This window comes from Rhinatrema bivittatum, chromosome 4, assembly GCF_901001135.1.
Source record: "Rhinatrema bivittatum chromosome 4, aRhiBiv1.1, whole genome shotgun sequence".
In the NCBI taxonomy this organism is placed as follows: domain Eukaryota; kingdom Metazoa; phylum Chordata; class Amphibia; order Gymnophiona; family Rhinatrematidae; genus Rhinatrema; species Rhinatrema bivittatum.
Genome location: NC_042618.1, coordinates 160,593,993 through 160,610,442, shown reverse-complemented (window position 1 = coordinate 160,610,442; position 16,450 = coordinate 160,593,993). Strand labels below are relative to the sequence as shown.

The 16,450-nt window shown below is 44.3% G+C and overlaps 1 protein-coding gene across 1 annotated transcript; it reads left to right on the top strand.

The window, feature by feature from the left end:
• Positions 1-235: 235 nt before the first annotated feature.
• Positions 236-15,532, top strand: LOC115090212 (actin, alpha cardiac muscle 1). Its single transcript, XM_029599023.1, has 7 exons — positions 236-371; positions 2,280-2,424; positions 5,758-6,082; positions 7,539-7,700; positions 7,989-8,180; positions 13,173-13,354; positions 15,196-15,532. The coding sequence occupies exons 2-7, from the start codon at positions 2,296-2,298 to the stop codon at positions 15,337-15,339; spliced, it is 1,134 nt and encodes a 377-aa protein (XP_029454883.1). The 5' UTR covers positions 236-371; positions 2,280-2,295; the 3' UTR covers positions 15,340-15,532.
• The last annotated feature ends 918 nt before the right edge of the window (positions 15,533-16,450 follow it).

Below are 16,450 nucleotides of genomic sequence, written 5' to 3'. Positions count from 1 at the left end.
AAATAATAATAAAAGGAGGCATTTGGGACCTAGGCTGGGTGTGCTTGAATATTCTCACCTAGGCTAGCCAGTACGTTTTGGCAACGGGTGTTCCCTATTTGGCTTTCGCCCTATGCCGCCTTTCTGCGACCCTTCAGCTTGCCTTACAAGGGCTGGGGGCACTGGCTGCCGCCATCCCCTTTCCCTTAATCCATTAATGGTTTCACTGCTATTCAATGGCCCAAAGGCTACCAAATAAGGAGATGGTGGCTTGTTCATTCTCAGGGGGTTCCCTCTGACAGGATGAGCTGAGGGGTATAAATGTACGCCTGTCACTCCCAGCCAACACCCCGTCCATCTTCTCCAGGGAGGCGGCTGCAGGTGCTGATCTGGTGAGTACTAGCACAGGCGCCAGTCAGGCCAGGCAGGACAGGAAAGCTGGAAGGGGGGGATGATAGCAGATCCAGTTTTCAAAGAAGATATTTTACAGGATATTTGGTCTCCTCTGCTAAGGAGTTCTTTTTCCAGACGTTTCAGTCACTTGCTTTTGTGTTAATTATCTAGAGCGAACCTGTCCAAACCCCTTTGCTCTGTGTCCTTTTCCAACGTGTCGTTTGGAAACATTTTAAACTTTTTTTGCTTTAAATTGTAGGTCTGAGGTTTCCTTATACAGTGATCCTGGAAAATGTAGTGCCATTGAGATATTATTGAGAAGAATCTTTTGCTCTATTTTTTTTTTTTGTTTAAGAAAGAAGAAAAAATGTGAATATGAAACTTTTAAAAGAAGTTTCAGTCTGTTCAGAACATGCCAGATTACCTTGTCAGCTGCAAATATCAGCGTTCAGCTTCTGTGGGGATGTGACTGAGGATGCATCTAATAGGAGTGATCTAATAGGAGTGCCCTCTCATTTCGGAGGAGGCCACACTCTGGCGCAGTCCCACGCGAACCCTAGGATCCTGTGAGGGCTGCTGTGATTTTTCTCAGGGGAGGCTGAGAGAGTTAGCAGGGTTAACCCCCTCCAGTGCTCAGAAGGGAGGGTGGCAGGCATTAGTTATAGTCTGAACTGGAATGCAGAAAGCTGGGACCAGAGAGTACAGTGTTAACTCTCTAGGGCTCGAAGTCTGGAGTTTGTTTTTTTTTTGGACTGGTAAATTGCATTACAGCTGTTGATGGAAACTCAGAACTTGCAAACTGAAGAGGGTTAAAAGGAAGAGCTTTATTACTTGTGCCATACCTGTAGCAGATAGCCTGAAAGAGAAAACTGAAAAACATGGTTGGAACTTCATTGAACTTAATGCTGCTCCACAGTAGACTTGAGATGGAGTAATGAATGGGACATTCGATTAGATTTAGTTACTGCTGGGAAAGGAATCAGTAGTGGAAAGTGAGCATGAGGACGAGGACTGGGTGTTAGACTGGGAAGAGAGATGGAGGGTGGGCTGCGATCTGAGATGCCCTTGGGAATTGGTGCAGATGCTGTATATGTGAGCTTGGATTCAAGACAGGCACCATGGAGTGTTTAGCTCGGTGCCATTCGACAGCTGTGATTAGTAAATGTGGAAATGTTTATGATTTGGGATAACGAGATGTTGGATGTAGCTCAGCAGTGCACATTGAGGATGGGGACAGGACTGAACTGGAATGAAGTATTCTAAGGTGGTTCCTCAGAGGTAGGAGACAGTAAGTGTGGAATTAAATGGGAATGGAAGCTGGGCTTTATACACTTGTACAGTAAATACAGTTATATAGATAACAGGATGGTACTATAGGGAGAGTCAGTGTGTTGGATTTTTTAATTTTTGGCCTGGCAGTTTCTTTGGGTTTCCAGGTCAACCGAAGCCAGCCTCATTGGAGTACAGGCTACCATGAGCCTTCATTTACAACTACTCAGGGTATTCCCATTCTTATTACCTTCCCTAGAAAAGCCATTACAATGATGGTCCTTGGTCAGGAGACACAGCCAGTCGGTATCACAGTTGAGGAAAGGTGGAGATTCTCTCCTCCCAGGGGCTGTGAGCACTGCTTTTGCAATATCTCCCGCCCTGGCTGGAACAGGGAGTGACACCCAGGATCAGGAATTGATCCTTGGTGCTCTGCATAGCAATGTACAGCACTGCCACTGTACCTGGGAGTGAATGCCATGCAAGGGGTGGTAAAGATGGACAGTGGAGGCTCCTGCAGTATTCATGGAGCAGTAAGGAGCTCTGACAGGAATCAGTGAGAAGGCCAGGGTAGAGGCTCGCAGTATTCGTGCTGTGGCACAAGCATGGCATTAGATTTCATGCTTCCTCTTTTTCAGATTCCAATCTGCCAATATGTGCGACGATGAGGAGACCACTGCCTTGGTGTGTGACAATGGCTCTGGCCTGGTGAAAGCTGGCTTCGCTGGAGATGATGCTCCCCGTGCGGTCTTCCCCTCCATCGTCGGTCGACCGCGCCACCAGGTACCACACTCATCCTGCCTTTCTACTACAGTTTGCTTCCTGCAGCATCTTTCTTCCAAAGCTCAGGAAAACGTCATCCAACTAAACCCACTAAAGCCCTCCATCCCACCACTCAGTATTATTTAAGAAACAGTCTCCGCTCCTCAGCAGAGGTGGCAGACACTCAGGTGTGAGTGCAACCAGCTTCTCTGTCTCAATTGTCGGTGCACTTGGAGGAGAGCCGTTCATTTCTAAACCAGCCTCCTTCATCTCTGCCCCAGCTTTTATTTCTCTTCTCTTACTCTTCTCTCTTCTCCGGTGCCTCCCCTTTACCTTACACTCAGAACAGTCTCATCCTCAGTGTGCTTTCTTCCTCTCCCTCACCTTTACCCAGTTTTCTCCTTGAGCCATTGTTCTCTCTTTCTTCCTACCTATTCACCTTCTCCTCTTTCCAAACCCCACCCTCTCTCCTTTGACCCGGATTTTAAAAGGCCTATGCGCATAGGAGGCCTCACGCGCGCCGGGGCTGTTTTAAAAAGGCCCGGCCACGCGCATATGTCCCGGGGCTTCGGAAAAGGGGCGGGGAGGGGCAGGGCGGTCCAGGGGGCAGGGCGGGGTCAGAGGCTCCCGGCACAGCAGCCATTTGCCGCTGTGCCGGGGGATCGCGTGCCGGCAGGGTGCCAATGTGCACAACCTGCGCCTGCTCCGCAGGGTCTCGGAGGTTCTGTAGAGGAGCAGTTGTTTGGGGACCTGCTAGGCTTTTAATAATATTAATCTTGGAGCTGTCACTGTACACAGTAAATCACACAATTACTAGGTCCCTTTCCAGAACAGCTCATAGCATTATTATGAGCACAAATGAGGTAATAATCTATGAGCTGGCAACTCTGGTCCTCGAGTGCCACAAACAGATCTGTTTTTCAGGATAGCCACAATGAGTACGCATGAAATACGTTTGCATGCACTGCCTCCCTAGCATGTAAATATATCATCAATAGCCCAAATTTTAAAAGCGCTGTGCGCGGTAAAATTGAGGGTTATGTGCGTGGCCAGGCCTTGCGTGCGCCGCCTACATTTTAGAATGGGCCCGGCCACGCGCGTAACCCCTGATACGTGCAGAAGTGCCAGGCCTGCTAAAAAGGGGTGGGCTGGGGAGCATGGTCTGGGCAGGGAGGGGCGGGGTCCGGCCAGGGCAGCAGCCATTAGGCCCTGTCCCGGGGAAGTGTGCATCAGCAGCTGGATGGCGAGCGGAGGTTACTCCTGCTCCAGAGGAGCAGTAAGTAAAAAACCAAAAAATTAGGGGATAGGTAGGGTTAGTTTAGGGGTTGGGGAGGAGAGAGGAAAAGGGAGGCAGGGTAGGTAGGGGTATAGGAAAGTTCCCTTCTAGTTCGTTTCTTAATTGGAGCGGATTGGGAGGGAACTGGGCAAAGGTCTGATCGCGTGCAGCGCGTACTTTGTAAAATTCCTCCCCTGCACGCACGAGTCATGGCCCGCTCGCTCATGTGCGCGTGGATGTTAAAATCCGGCGCGTATGTGCGTGCGCCAAAGTGTGCATGTTATAAAATCATCGCGTCCATGTGCATGCGCCAGGAACCGAGCACACATGGACAGATGAGCGCACGATCGAAAATCCACCCCGGGGATATTCTGAAACCCAGGCCTGTTTGTGGCACTTAGGGACTGGCGTTGCCTAGCCCTGCAATAATCAAAGCATTTTATATTGCTAAACACTTATTTACCCTTGTAGTAATGCATTTTGATTAATGTGCCCTCCCTGCCGCATTCTCAGAATGGGTAAGAATATGCAACCTGTGAACAGCACATGAGCTTTTACTCACATTAAAAAAGTTGGCAGGGACAGGTTGGAGGAGGCAAAGCCAACACAGAGATCACATTTTAAAATCTTCACACATTCTTTACAGCTTGTAATTTGTACCTGTGTTATGCTTGCCAGCCCTAGGAAAACGAGCTGGCACTTCTGTGGGTACCAAACACCTGTGGGACTGCAATCTCCCCCTGGCATTTTAAGGTTACCCTTATTTGCTGAAGGTCACACTATGCGGCGGAGATGACTGTGGATTAGATTCAAATTCCAGTGTTTCACAGTCCTGTGTTCTACTACACAGATTAACTTAGCCCATAACGAATGGCTGAGTCAGGTCTGGTGTCTCAGCTCCCCTTTCAATGCATTCTGGGAATATCTCAGTGTGGAATAGGAGATGAAACATCAAATGGACTCGCCTGCTCCTCTGCAGCCAAGGGTTCACCCTATTCTGTAACCATGTGTATCTCTCTCAGGGCTCTCAGCCTGGCTTGCTTACTATGCAGACTAGATGAGTATTTACCGGGGTCATTTTCAAAGGCATTCCAACGGGGAAATGAGTGTTTACCTGTGGAGCCCCACCCCCTTTGAAAACTGCCTCGCTTCCTCAGAGGGGGAAAAATGGACTGTGTCAGGGATGAAGCTGGGGTGGGCCATTGAAATCCCTAGAGTAGATATTCAAAACATAGCCAGCTATTTAAGTTACCCAGATAGACTTATCCAGCTATCTTAGATAGGATATTCAGCTGCACGACTATGCAGCTGAATATCTACGAATAAATTGCTGTTTAGCCGGATATCTCTTATTCATCGAGGTACAGACCTGCCATTGAACAGGTCTAACTTAGATGGATAATTTATCAGGCTAAATCTGAATATTGCTACTTAGCCGGATAAGTCATCCGGCTAAGTAATGACACCCCTTTTCGCCCATTGCCTGTCCACAAGTTATCCTGCTAAAAACTTAGCAGAATAAGTGACTTATCTATCTAAGTGGCAGCCGCTGAACATAGTTGGATATTCAATGGCTGCTACTTAGTTGAATAAGTCCTACTTATCCAGCTAAGTTGCTTTTGAACATTGACCTCCCAGCATCTGCTTCCTCCTGCTTTTCCCCAAATACTTTGCATCTGCAGAGTACCCGCAGGGATGCAAGTTGCCGGTAGCCACTGAAACTTTCCCTCTATATCATAAACGTGAAAAAAGGTAACATAAGAATGTGACTCTGATGCTTGGCAAGCTGAGTATCAAAGATAGTTTATAACCCCTGGCCCTTGCCAGCTTTAATATTATTGGTTAAGATTGGTATAGGAAGTGTTTTAAATGCATCACAGTGTATCTTTGTAGCACAGTGAATCCTTGCCTGTAAGGAAGTGTGTGTAGTGCTTGAGGTTGGGTAGGCCCTGTATTGCATCAGTAATGGGTGGTCTGGATGGGCCGACTTGTGGTCCTTATCTTCCATCATTTTCTATGATTCTGTCTCTCTATATCTTTACCACAAGTAAAGCTTTGTATGCACTTTTCTATTCTAGGGTGTCATGGTTGGTATGGGTCAGAAGGACTCCTATGTGGGTGATGAAGCTCAAAGCAAGAGAGGTATCCTGACCTTGAAGTACCCCATCGAGCATGGCATCATCACCAACTGGGATGACATGGAGAAAATCTGGCACCATACCTTCTACAATGAGCTGCGAGTAGCCCCTGAGGAGCACCCAACCCTGCTAACTGAAGCCCCCCTGAATCCCAAAGCCAACCGGGAAAAAATGACCCAGATCATGTTTGAAACCTTCAACGTCCCAGCCATGTATGTCGCCATCCAAGCTGTCTTGTCTCTGTACGCCTCTGGTCGTACCACAGGTAAAAAAATTCACAAGCTTACAGCAGTTCTATTTTCTATACGTTTTTCTGATCCCTTTCTCCCAAGCCATAATGAGGGCAATTCTGAATGGTTCACAGAGTTGCAAGTATTCATGCGTACTTTGTACATTGCAGCCAACTTCCAAAGCTACAGTATCTACCTGGGTACTTTTCTCTTTGACAATTAGCTGCAGGAACACATGTTCAAACGCCATGTAAAGTTTCCACTGCCTACTTTTGCGAGCAGCCTACTGGGGGCAAAACAACACGTGTGCCCTTGAAAATATCAGTGTATGTGCGCTGTTGCCACCCCTAACCTAAACACACCCCTCAGGTATGCCTCTTTTCAACCTGGGTAAAATTACACTCACTGGGAAAGCCCATGTGTAGCTGGTCTGAGAAGGACAACTTTCAGCCAAGCCTGTTTGCCTGTTCGAATACCTGTAACCCTGCCTCAAGAAGGAAAGGCTCACTCACACTCAATACCGGGGCTAAGTCCTGGACTCACTCTCACACAACCCTGATGCAGATCATTAGTTGGGGGGAAGGGAGAGGATAAACCTCCCAACGCCCTAGAGGATATGTATACTCTGATTTTCTAAATACCAAGAAAGAAGCTGATCTCTTATGGTGTTCCAGCATTAAATTTTACTGCAGTAGTCATTCAGCATGAATAATATGGCACTTGATATAACTTTCACTGGTAACATCCATAATGCCAGTGAAAGCATTAAATCTGTGCTCCCCTAATCTCTCCCTCAGGGTCCCTTCTATCTCCTTGGATGGGATATGAAATTGCCTTGGGCAACTGGAAAGGGTTCTCCTGTTCCCTTAGGGATTCCCCTGAAATACTGCTTGATCGAGAACTCTTAAAAAATGTGTCCTCCCCATGGAAGTATGCTGCGTTCACTAAAAAGCTAAAGCTAATAGGCAGTTCAGTGTCTTGGACAGAGACTCTGCTGACAGTGGTTTATTCAACATAAAGTATAATTAATAGGTCAAACAGTGACATCTCTGGTACTGAAATAGAACTTTTTAAAAGGACATAGGCTATGGGATGGAAGGTTTGTAAAGTTGCTCAGTGAAGATACTGTAGTGGTGAATCACATAGGGATTGTTCATATATAGAGCTTGGGGTATCTGTTTAATGTACTTAAATAGGAAGGTTGACACTAATAGGTAGAGTGTTACCTTTGTGCTGTGTTTATTGGAGCAGCTGTTGCATAGTAATGTTCTCTTTTAGAACTAATGGTAGAAGCAAGGCTGGATGTCAGCATCCACCTGTTAATAGTCCATTGGTGACCTGTATGTGTTAAGCCAGAGCTGACAAGTTAGTCTTATGCTCAAGTAAACATTACTTCCTGGATGGACAGCTTCCTACACTGCCTCACCCCTGGATTACAGGACGTTGTGGTTTTTACATACATTATTTATACCAGTTCTTTCCAACTCACAGGTATTGTCCTGGACTCTGGTGATGGTGTTACCCATAATGTCCCTATCTATGAAGGTTATGCTCTACCTCACGCAATCCAGCGTCTGGACCTAGCTGGTAGAGATCTGACCGACTACCTCATGAAAATCCTCACAGAACGTGGCTACTCTTTTGTGACAACCGGTAGGTGGAGATGCTTTGTTTTCACCTTTTCCAGTCATTCCGAGATGCTTTCCACACTCATTTCTTTTTTTTTTTTTTTACTTTTTTTTTTTAGAAAAACATTTACAGAAACAGAATGAAGAAATGATCGCACTATTCAAAAATACAGCTTTGCATTTTTATATAACATTTGAACTAATGGGTCATTGATTATAAGAGTACAATCCACAATCCCTCGCTTCTTTCCCCAGTCTCGCTCATTTCCACTATTTTCAACACACGTTGATCTCTTTCTCTGTCTCCCTTCAGCCGAACGTGAAATTGTCCGTGACATCAAAGAGAAGCTGTGCTATGTAGCCCTCGACTTTGAGAATGAGATGGCCACTGCTGCCTCTTCCTCCTCTCTGGAGAAGAGCTATGAGCTTCCTGATGGTCAGGTCATCACCATTGGTAATGAACGTTTCCGCTGCCCTGAGACCCTCTTCCAGCCTTCTTTCATTGGTAAGTGTGCTTAACTAGAAACTGGTCCATAGGTCTATGACATCAAGCCCAAATATAACGAAAGAACTGAAACCTTCTCAACCTTTTTTTTTTTCTCTGCACTCTTTCATCCATTTTTCAATCTCTCACCTTTTTCATTTCCACCCCCCATCTCTTACTTCTAACATTCATACTTCTTTTATCTTAACTATCCCTCCACCATGGCAGAGGTTAATAAACTCATAATAAAAATGTTTTCAAGTACATTTGAAGTAAAAAGCCCGCAAGGGAGTCAGTTGGACCTTTAGATGATCAAGGGGTAAAAAGGGCACTTAGGGATGACAAAACCATAGCAGAGAGACTAAATGAATTCTTTACTTCAGTCTTCACTGAGGAAGATGTAAGAGAGATACCCATGCTAGAAATGATATTAAAAGGTTATGATTCAGCAGAACTGAAACAAATCTCAGTGTACCTGGAAGATATAGTACCTTGAAGATGTAGTAGGGCAAAATGACAAACTAAAGAGCAGCAAATCACCCGAGCCAGATGGTATACATCGCAGAGTGCTAAAAGAACTGAAAAATGAAATTGCAGACTTGCTGTTAGTAATTTGCAAACTATCATTAAAATCATCTATGGTACCTGAAGACTGGAGGGTTGCCAATGTAACACCAATTTTTAAAACGGGATCAAGAGGTGATCCAGGAAACTACAGATCATGAGTCTGACATCTGTGCCTGTGCCATGCAAAATAGTAGAGACTATCATAAAGAACAAAATTGCTGAACATATAGATAAGCATAGTTTAATGAGACAAAGCCAACATTGATTTAGCCAAGGGAAGTCCTGCCTTACCAATCTGCTACATTTTTTTGAGGTGTAAATAAGCATGTGGATAAAGGTGAGCCAGTTGATATAGTGTACCTGGATTTCTAGAAAGCATTTGACAAAGTCCCTCATGAGAGACTTCTTAGGAAATTAAAAAGTCATGGGAAGGGGGCAGTGTCCTACTGTGGCTTGGGAACTGGTTAAAAGATAGGAGACAGAGAGTAGGGCTAAATGGTAAACTTTCCCAATGGAGTGCCCTGTTCTGGGACCACTACTTTTTAATATATTTATAAATTACCTGGAAATGGGAACAACAAGTGAGATGATCAAATTTGCAGATGACATGAAATTATTCAAAATTGCTAAATCACAAGAGGATTGTGTGAAATTGCAAAAGGATTTTGCAAAACTGGGAGACTGGACAGGCAATTGCCGGATGAAATTTAGGGGCAGATTTTAAAAGGGGTATGCGCGTACCCCCGAAAACCTGCCCCAAGCTCCCCCTGCACACGCCGAGCCTAAGTTGCATAGGCTGCCAGCGCGCGCAAAGCCCTGGGATGCGCGTAAGTCCTGGGACTTTCCTGGGGGGAGTGTGTCGGGGGAGTGTCGTGGCCAGTCCATTATCGGGGGCATTCCAGGGGCGGGGGCCGCAGGCGTGGTTCCGGCCTGGGGGCATGGTCGTGGCCTCTGGACCAGCCCCCGGACCGGAACATGGTGCGCTGGTAGCCAGTCCGGCAGGCGTAACTTTTGGAATAAAGGTAGGGGGGTGGAATTAGTTAGGGCTGGGGGGTCAGTTGGGTAGGGGAAGGTGAGGGGAGGCGGAGGGAACGGAGGCAGGCTGCGCGGCTCGGCGCGCACAGGCTGCCGATTTTGCGCAGCCTTGCGCGCGCCGACCCCGGATTTTAAAGGCTACGCGCGTATCTATTAAAATCCGGCGTACTTTTGTTTGCGCCGGTCACGCGAACAAAAGTATGCGTGGGTGTACTTTTTAAAAATCTGCCGCTTAATGTGGACAAGTGCAAAGTGATGTACTTAGGGAAGAGTAACCCAAAGTCTAGCTATACAATGCAAGCTTCCACATTAGGAGTCTCCATTCAGGAAAAGGATCTAGGTGTCATTGTTGATAATGTTAAAATCTTCAGCTCACTGCGCAGCAGCAGTCACGAAATCAAATAGAATGCTAGGAATTATTAGGAAAGGAATGAAGAATAAAATAGAGAATATCATAATGCCTCTGTATCACTCCATGGTGTGACTTCATCTTGAGTATTGTCTGCAGTTCTGATTACTACATCTCAAAAAAGATATAGCAGAATTAGAAAAAGGCAACCAAAATGATAATGGGGCTGGAACGATTCCCCTATGAGGAAAGGCTAAAGAGATAAGGACTCTTCAGCTTGGAGAAGAGATGGCTGATGGGAGATATGATAGAGGTTTGTAAAATATTGAGTGGAGTGGAACAAGTAACCGTTAATCAGTTGTTTACTCTTTCAAAGAGAACAAAGACTAGGGGACACACAATGAAGTTACTAGGTAAATCATTTAAAACTAATAAGAGAAAATATTTTTTTTATTCAACGCATAATTAAGCTCTGGAATTTGTTGCCAGAGGATGTGGTGAAAGTGGGGAGGGTAACTTTCAAACAGCTGAGCGGGTGTACATGTATGCACATATGCTGGCTCGTGCCCAGAGACGCTGCCATTTTATAACATGCGCATATGATATAAAATCAGCTGTACGTGTGTACATGTGTGCGCAGTTTTATATGGATGCGCACATGTGCTGCAAATGCTGGTTCTGTCGTGTAAGTGGGGGATTTTATTAGATATACACGCCAACAAAATTACCATTTTCCCCAGTCCGTTCCCAGTTCACCCAGGTAAAGAATAGGACTTCCTAACCCCAATAGTTAATATGCTTCTCTTTTACCCTATTAGCCCTAACCCTTAAAACCCTGCTAATTAGCCTTGCTTTTTTTGTTTCATTACTTATACGCCATCCATAGCAGAAGTAAAATTACGCAGTAGGAGAAACCTGGAGCGCTTTTGCATGTAAATACCTATGTGCATGTTTCATGTTACATACCCAGACCGCCCATGTCCCTCCCATGCCCCTCCCCTTTTTTTGCCTTTCCACATGTGTGTGCATATTTGGGCACTTCTTAAAATCCATGCGCTGCCCGCTGGCCCGAGAAACTTGCGTATCTCCCGGCTTTGGTGCATGTATGGTTTTTAAAATTTGCTTTTATCAGTGTAGGTGCTTTTAAAAAAGGTTTGGACAAGTTCCTGGAGGAAAGGTCCATAAACCATTTTTAAGGTGGAGTTGCAGAAATCTACTTCTTATCCCTGGGATAAGCAGCTTGGAATCTACCTCCCTCTTGGGATCCTTGCCAGGTACTTGTGATCTGGATTGGCCACCGTTGGAAACAGGATACTGGGTTGAAGACCTTTGGTCTGACACAGTATGGCAAGTCTTATGTCTTATATACCTATGTATCCAATTTCCCAATTTGCCTACCTGTTTTCTCCCCTCCTTCCATTTATGGTTGGCATAGTTTCCATCGTGAACAGTAACCCCCTCCCCCCTACCAACCAAACCCTCTTGTAAATTGTAACCCTGTATTTAATGATTTGAAAGGACACAGTCAGGAAACAACTAACACACTTTTGTGCAAATGGCCTTTCACGTCATTATACAATGCTCAAATTAAACCAAAACATTCTCTAATGCAGTGACGCACACGCTCAATCCTTGAAGGCCACAATCCTGTTGGGTTTTCAGGTTTCCCACAATGATTTCATTTGATTTGAACATTCATAATGAATATGAATGAGATCTATTTGCATGAAACGCCTCCATTGCAGATATCCTGAAAATGTGGCTGGATTGCGGCCCTTGAGAACTGAGTTTTGCACATCTGTGCTAATGGGTGGTTTAAAGGTGAACAATCAAACAAGAAGGGAACAAGATCTGTCCTATATTATTACATCAGAGCTTATTTTTCTGCACGTTTTCATACCAGCAGTGATGGCAATAGTTTGGGTTAGCTGTTTTTTTCTTGGGGATCATGTGAAGGGCTAGGATACAGTAATACAGATTCATTTTTTATTGTCCTGGTAAAAATAAGATTTCACAACTACTTAAGTGCCTAAAAACATATTTTGAGGTAAATGGTTGACAGCTGTGCTTAATAGTTTTAATAACTGTTGTACGTAATTAATAAAAAATAGCCACAAAATTTATCATCCAAAAATCACAATATAGAAAAGAAATGGTATATAAAGCATAAAATAAACTTCCAATTTTTAATGAAAAATTCAATATAAAAATTTGCAATACAAAAATCAATACATACAACACAAAACAAACAAAAAGTTCCCAGCATACATCTATTATAAAAATCAGTCATGTTCCAACATGATTTCATTTATTGTATATTGTTATTTGTAAATCGTTCCTCTCATCTGGCAACTTGCTGTGTGTTTGCTCATACGTTGGCTTTATGTTATTGAAGCAAGTTTGCAACACAATCTACAATAAATTAAACTTTGTTGAAGAAATGTCTTCTTTTTTATAACAGATGTACTGTATGCTGGGAATTTTTTGCTTTTTTGTGCTATATGTATTGATTTCTGTATATGTTGAGTTTTGCATTTGTGATATATATTGCAATATTTTTGTATTGTTGAATTTTTCATTAAAAATTGTAAGTTTACTTAAGCTTTATATATCATTTCTTTTTATATTGTTAATAACTGTTGCAACATATGCCTCTATATTCCTGAAGAATTGTTAGACTACAGAAATATGACGACATGCTCTCACAGTGCAGTATTTTCTCATCAGAAAATGTACTGCATCAGGACAGTGTGTCAGAAGCACAAGAAAAACATGGCAGATGCCTACTGCCAGATACAGAGAACAAACAGGCATTTATAGCACTTTTACCCCTTCCTGACAGTTTGATGGATCTGTCAAATGTTTTGCCTGAATGAGACAGTTGTTGTTCTTTAGTTCACATTCTGTTACAGACTCAATGTCAGCTCTTTAAGGAAGCACCTGTTTATTGAGTTTGCAGGCATGGTGTCACTGGGACAGCTGAAATTCCTACAGCTCCCTGACACTTTCCTCCCCTTGGTTTTCTTTGCTTATTGGAGCTCTCTACTGTCTCCTCTCCCCAGGCATGGAATCTGCTGGTATTCATGAAACCACCTACAACAGCATCATGAAGTGTGATATTGACATCCGAAAGGACCTGTACGCCAACAATGTCCTGTCTGGTGGTACCACCATGTACCCAGGTATCGCTGACAGAATGCAGAAGGAAATCACTGCCCTGGCTCCCAGCACCATGAAGATCAAAGTGAGTGCCGCACACAACTATGCTGCAGATAAAGCAATGCGAGAATAGATTTATTAAGACATCTCTCTCATTCTGTGACCAAGGTGTAAATACCGAGTGAGATTCATAATGTTTATGATTTCATAGAAATATGAGATCATAAATAATACAGTTCTGGAACTGAGACTACACTCAGCACTTCTAAAGGACAGCTGTGTTTAAAAACTGAATTCACAGAGGCCCAACGCTCAAATCTAACTTAGAGTTTAGAAAAGCAGTAGTCAGTAGAACTTAACCAATCAAAAACTCAAACAGTTCCTCTAACTTAATATCGCCACCATAGAAAAGCAGTATTTTCTGCTTTTTTGTTAAACTTTTGGGGCTCCTCAAGACTTAACGCCAGCTCCTGGGCTGGCATTAATTTTTGAGGGTTATGTGCGCGTCGAGCTCACATTTATTTTTTACATAAGTGGGTAATAACTAATAGCCTCATCAACATATCTATTAGCTATGTGCTGGTTTAGATGTGCATTTTAGATGTGCTAATCCCTTATTGCATAAGGGATTATGGACCTGCGTCCTCCTGTGCACTTGCCTGAGCGCACGGTATTGCATCGGCCTGAAAGTCTTTATTTTTGGTGGGTAATTATTTATCCCCTTCCTCATAAATCGTTTAAAGTTCAGGAATGCCTGGGCTGGATGAAATCCTATTTACACATGGGCCGATTCAGTATGGTGCACTCAGCTGAGCGCACAGTTAGCCCCCGTTTGGCCACGCGTTTTCGACGCGCTATTTTTACCCCTTATACAGTAAGGGGTAATAGCGTGTGGAAAACACGCGGCCAATCCCCCGAAATGAATAGCGCCCGCAACATGCAAAAGCATGTTGATGGGCCTATTAGTTATTCCCGCGCAATACAGAAAGTAAAATGTGCAGTGAAGCTGCACATGTTACTTTCAGAAATTAACGCCTGCCCAAAGGCAGGAGTTAATTTCGGTCGGCACCAGGAAAGTGTACAGAAAAGCAGAAAAAACTGCTTTTCTGTACACCCTCTGACTTAATATCATAGCGATATTAAGTTGGAGGCCCCAAAAATAAAAAAAAATTAAAAATTATAAAAAAGAATTAATTAAAAATCTGCCTGCAGCCCGCGGGTTGGAAGACAGATGCTCAATTTTGCCAGTGTCCGTTTTCCGAACCCGTCGCTGTCAGCGGGTTCGAGAACAGACGCCAGTAAAATTGAGCGTTGGCTGTCAAACCCTCTGACAGCCGCCGCTTCTGTCAATAAGGAGGCGCTAGGGATGCGCTGGTGTCCCTAGCGCCTCCTTATTACCGTGGGCCCCCATTTAAATACTCTACCACGCGCCCAGGAGAGTGGCCTGGGAGCGCGTCGGGAGAGTGGGCGCTCGCCTCGGAGCGCCGGCTCTCCTGTGGTTTTTACTGTTTCGCCCCGACTATAGTTTTTAAACGGCCCAGGAGATTAGCACTTGTGTAAAGTAGTTGCCTTAACCAAAGAGGGAGTGTGAGAAACAGAGATAGGCCAGAGAAATAGTAAAGAGACAGGAGATAGTGTTTCCATACATTAAAAGGGTTTTGAAGCCCCTGATGTGAAGACTCAGATAGGATGGGGGACTGCCACATACTTTATCCTTGGGACGTCCCAAGCATTTTTAACTTCTGGCTATGCCCCAGATTCTAGATAAAGGTATCAGGCTGCTGCATGAAGACAGATTCAGAGTCTAGTAAATGGGTTATCCTTAGCAAGCCTTGAGCATTAGCGCAAGGGGTAAGGTTTACCTTTTGTCATTTTGGCTTTAGCTGTTGATTTCAGTGGGTGATCATTCTTGCTTTCTTTTCATAGATCATTGCTCCACCTGAACGTAAATACTCTGTCTGGATCGGTGGTTCCATCCTGGCTTCTCTGTCCACCTTCCAGCAGATGTGGATCAGCAAGCAGGAGTACGATGAGGCAGGCCCATCCATTGTCCACCGCAAATGTTTCTAAATGCCCTTTTTTTTTTATGCCAACAACATACAGCACTGCCATCCCAGGATGACAAGATGTCGGCCGCTTGGAGCCTTCTGGCTACCTTTCCTGAACTCTCTCCATTGTACAGTTTGTTTATACACATATGCAATTTATTTGTGCTTGAAATATTTATTGCTTTTTAAATAAACAAGACCCGGGACTTGCAACCTACAATGATGTGCTTGCAATTTCAACCAACTATGTTTCTTAGGTCAATAAAGCCCATCCTCATCCTAAGAGGTAATTACATCAAATCATCATGTCTCAATGAGAATCTCATTGTACTGATAACCCTTTCTCCCTGCCCTGGGGATAGGGGAAGCTCCTTATCAAGATGATGTGCTGCAGGGTGTATAAAAGATTCAAGGAGATGGGTGAACATTTCATGATGCTTAGTTTCCTTCTCTGATATAGGCCTGGTTATGATCAGGCCTCAAAGAATCCCAGGCACCAGGTTGATCAGATGCCTAAACTCAGAGGCCTGGTATTCAGTGGAAGAGATACCAACAGGACCCATACCTGGGAGAATTGCATTGGCTGCCACCAGTGGACTCTGGCCAGAGAGAGTCACATTAGCTCTCAGCAGGGGCTATTGCTGGGCTGAGGAATGAAGCTGGCTGGGGGGGGCAGGATGAAGGGAGGAGATTAAGTGAGTGGAAGATTGCCTAAAAGGAGGGGAAGAAGTCGGGAAGGTGGTGGATTTGGGGAAAGAGTGCCTGAGGAAAGGTGGAGTAAAGAGAGTGGATGGAAGAAAAGGTAGGAGAGAGTAAAGAAAAGCCAAAAAAAAAAAAGAAAAGAAGCAAATCAAAGTGAAGAAAATGGAACTGCATTAAAAATAAAGAAGAAAATATCTCCAAAAAGAAAGCATGAAAAAGCAAAAAAAAACCAAAACCCCCCAAAACCCCAAATCAACCCCCCCCCCACCAAGTTTCCAGGCTCTTAAAAATTTTTGACTGGTATCTAATTTTCCTAATTCATTTTCCACCCCTGATTATGCAAATTCTGTGTAATAATAAGTACATCATTAAACATTAGGGATGTGTTTAACTATTGAAAACTAGGCAAGCAATGGAGTCAGCTGGTGATC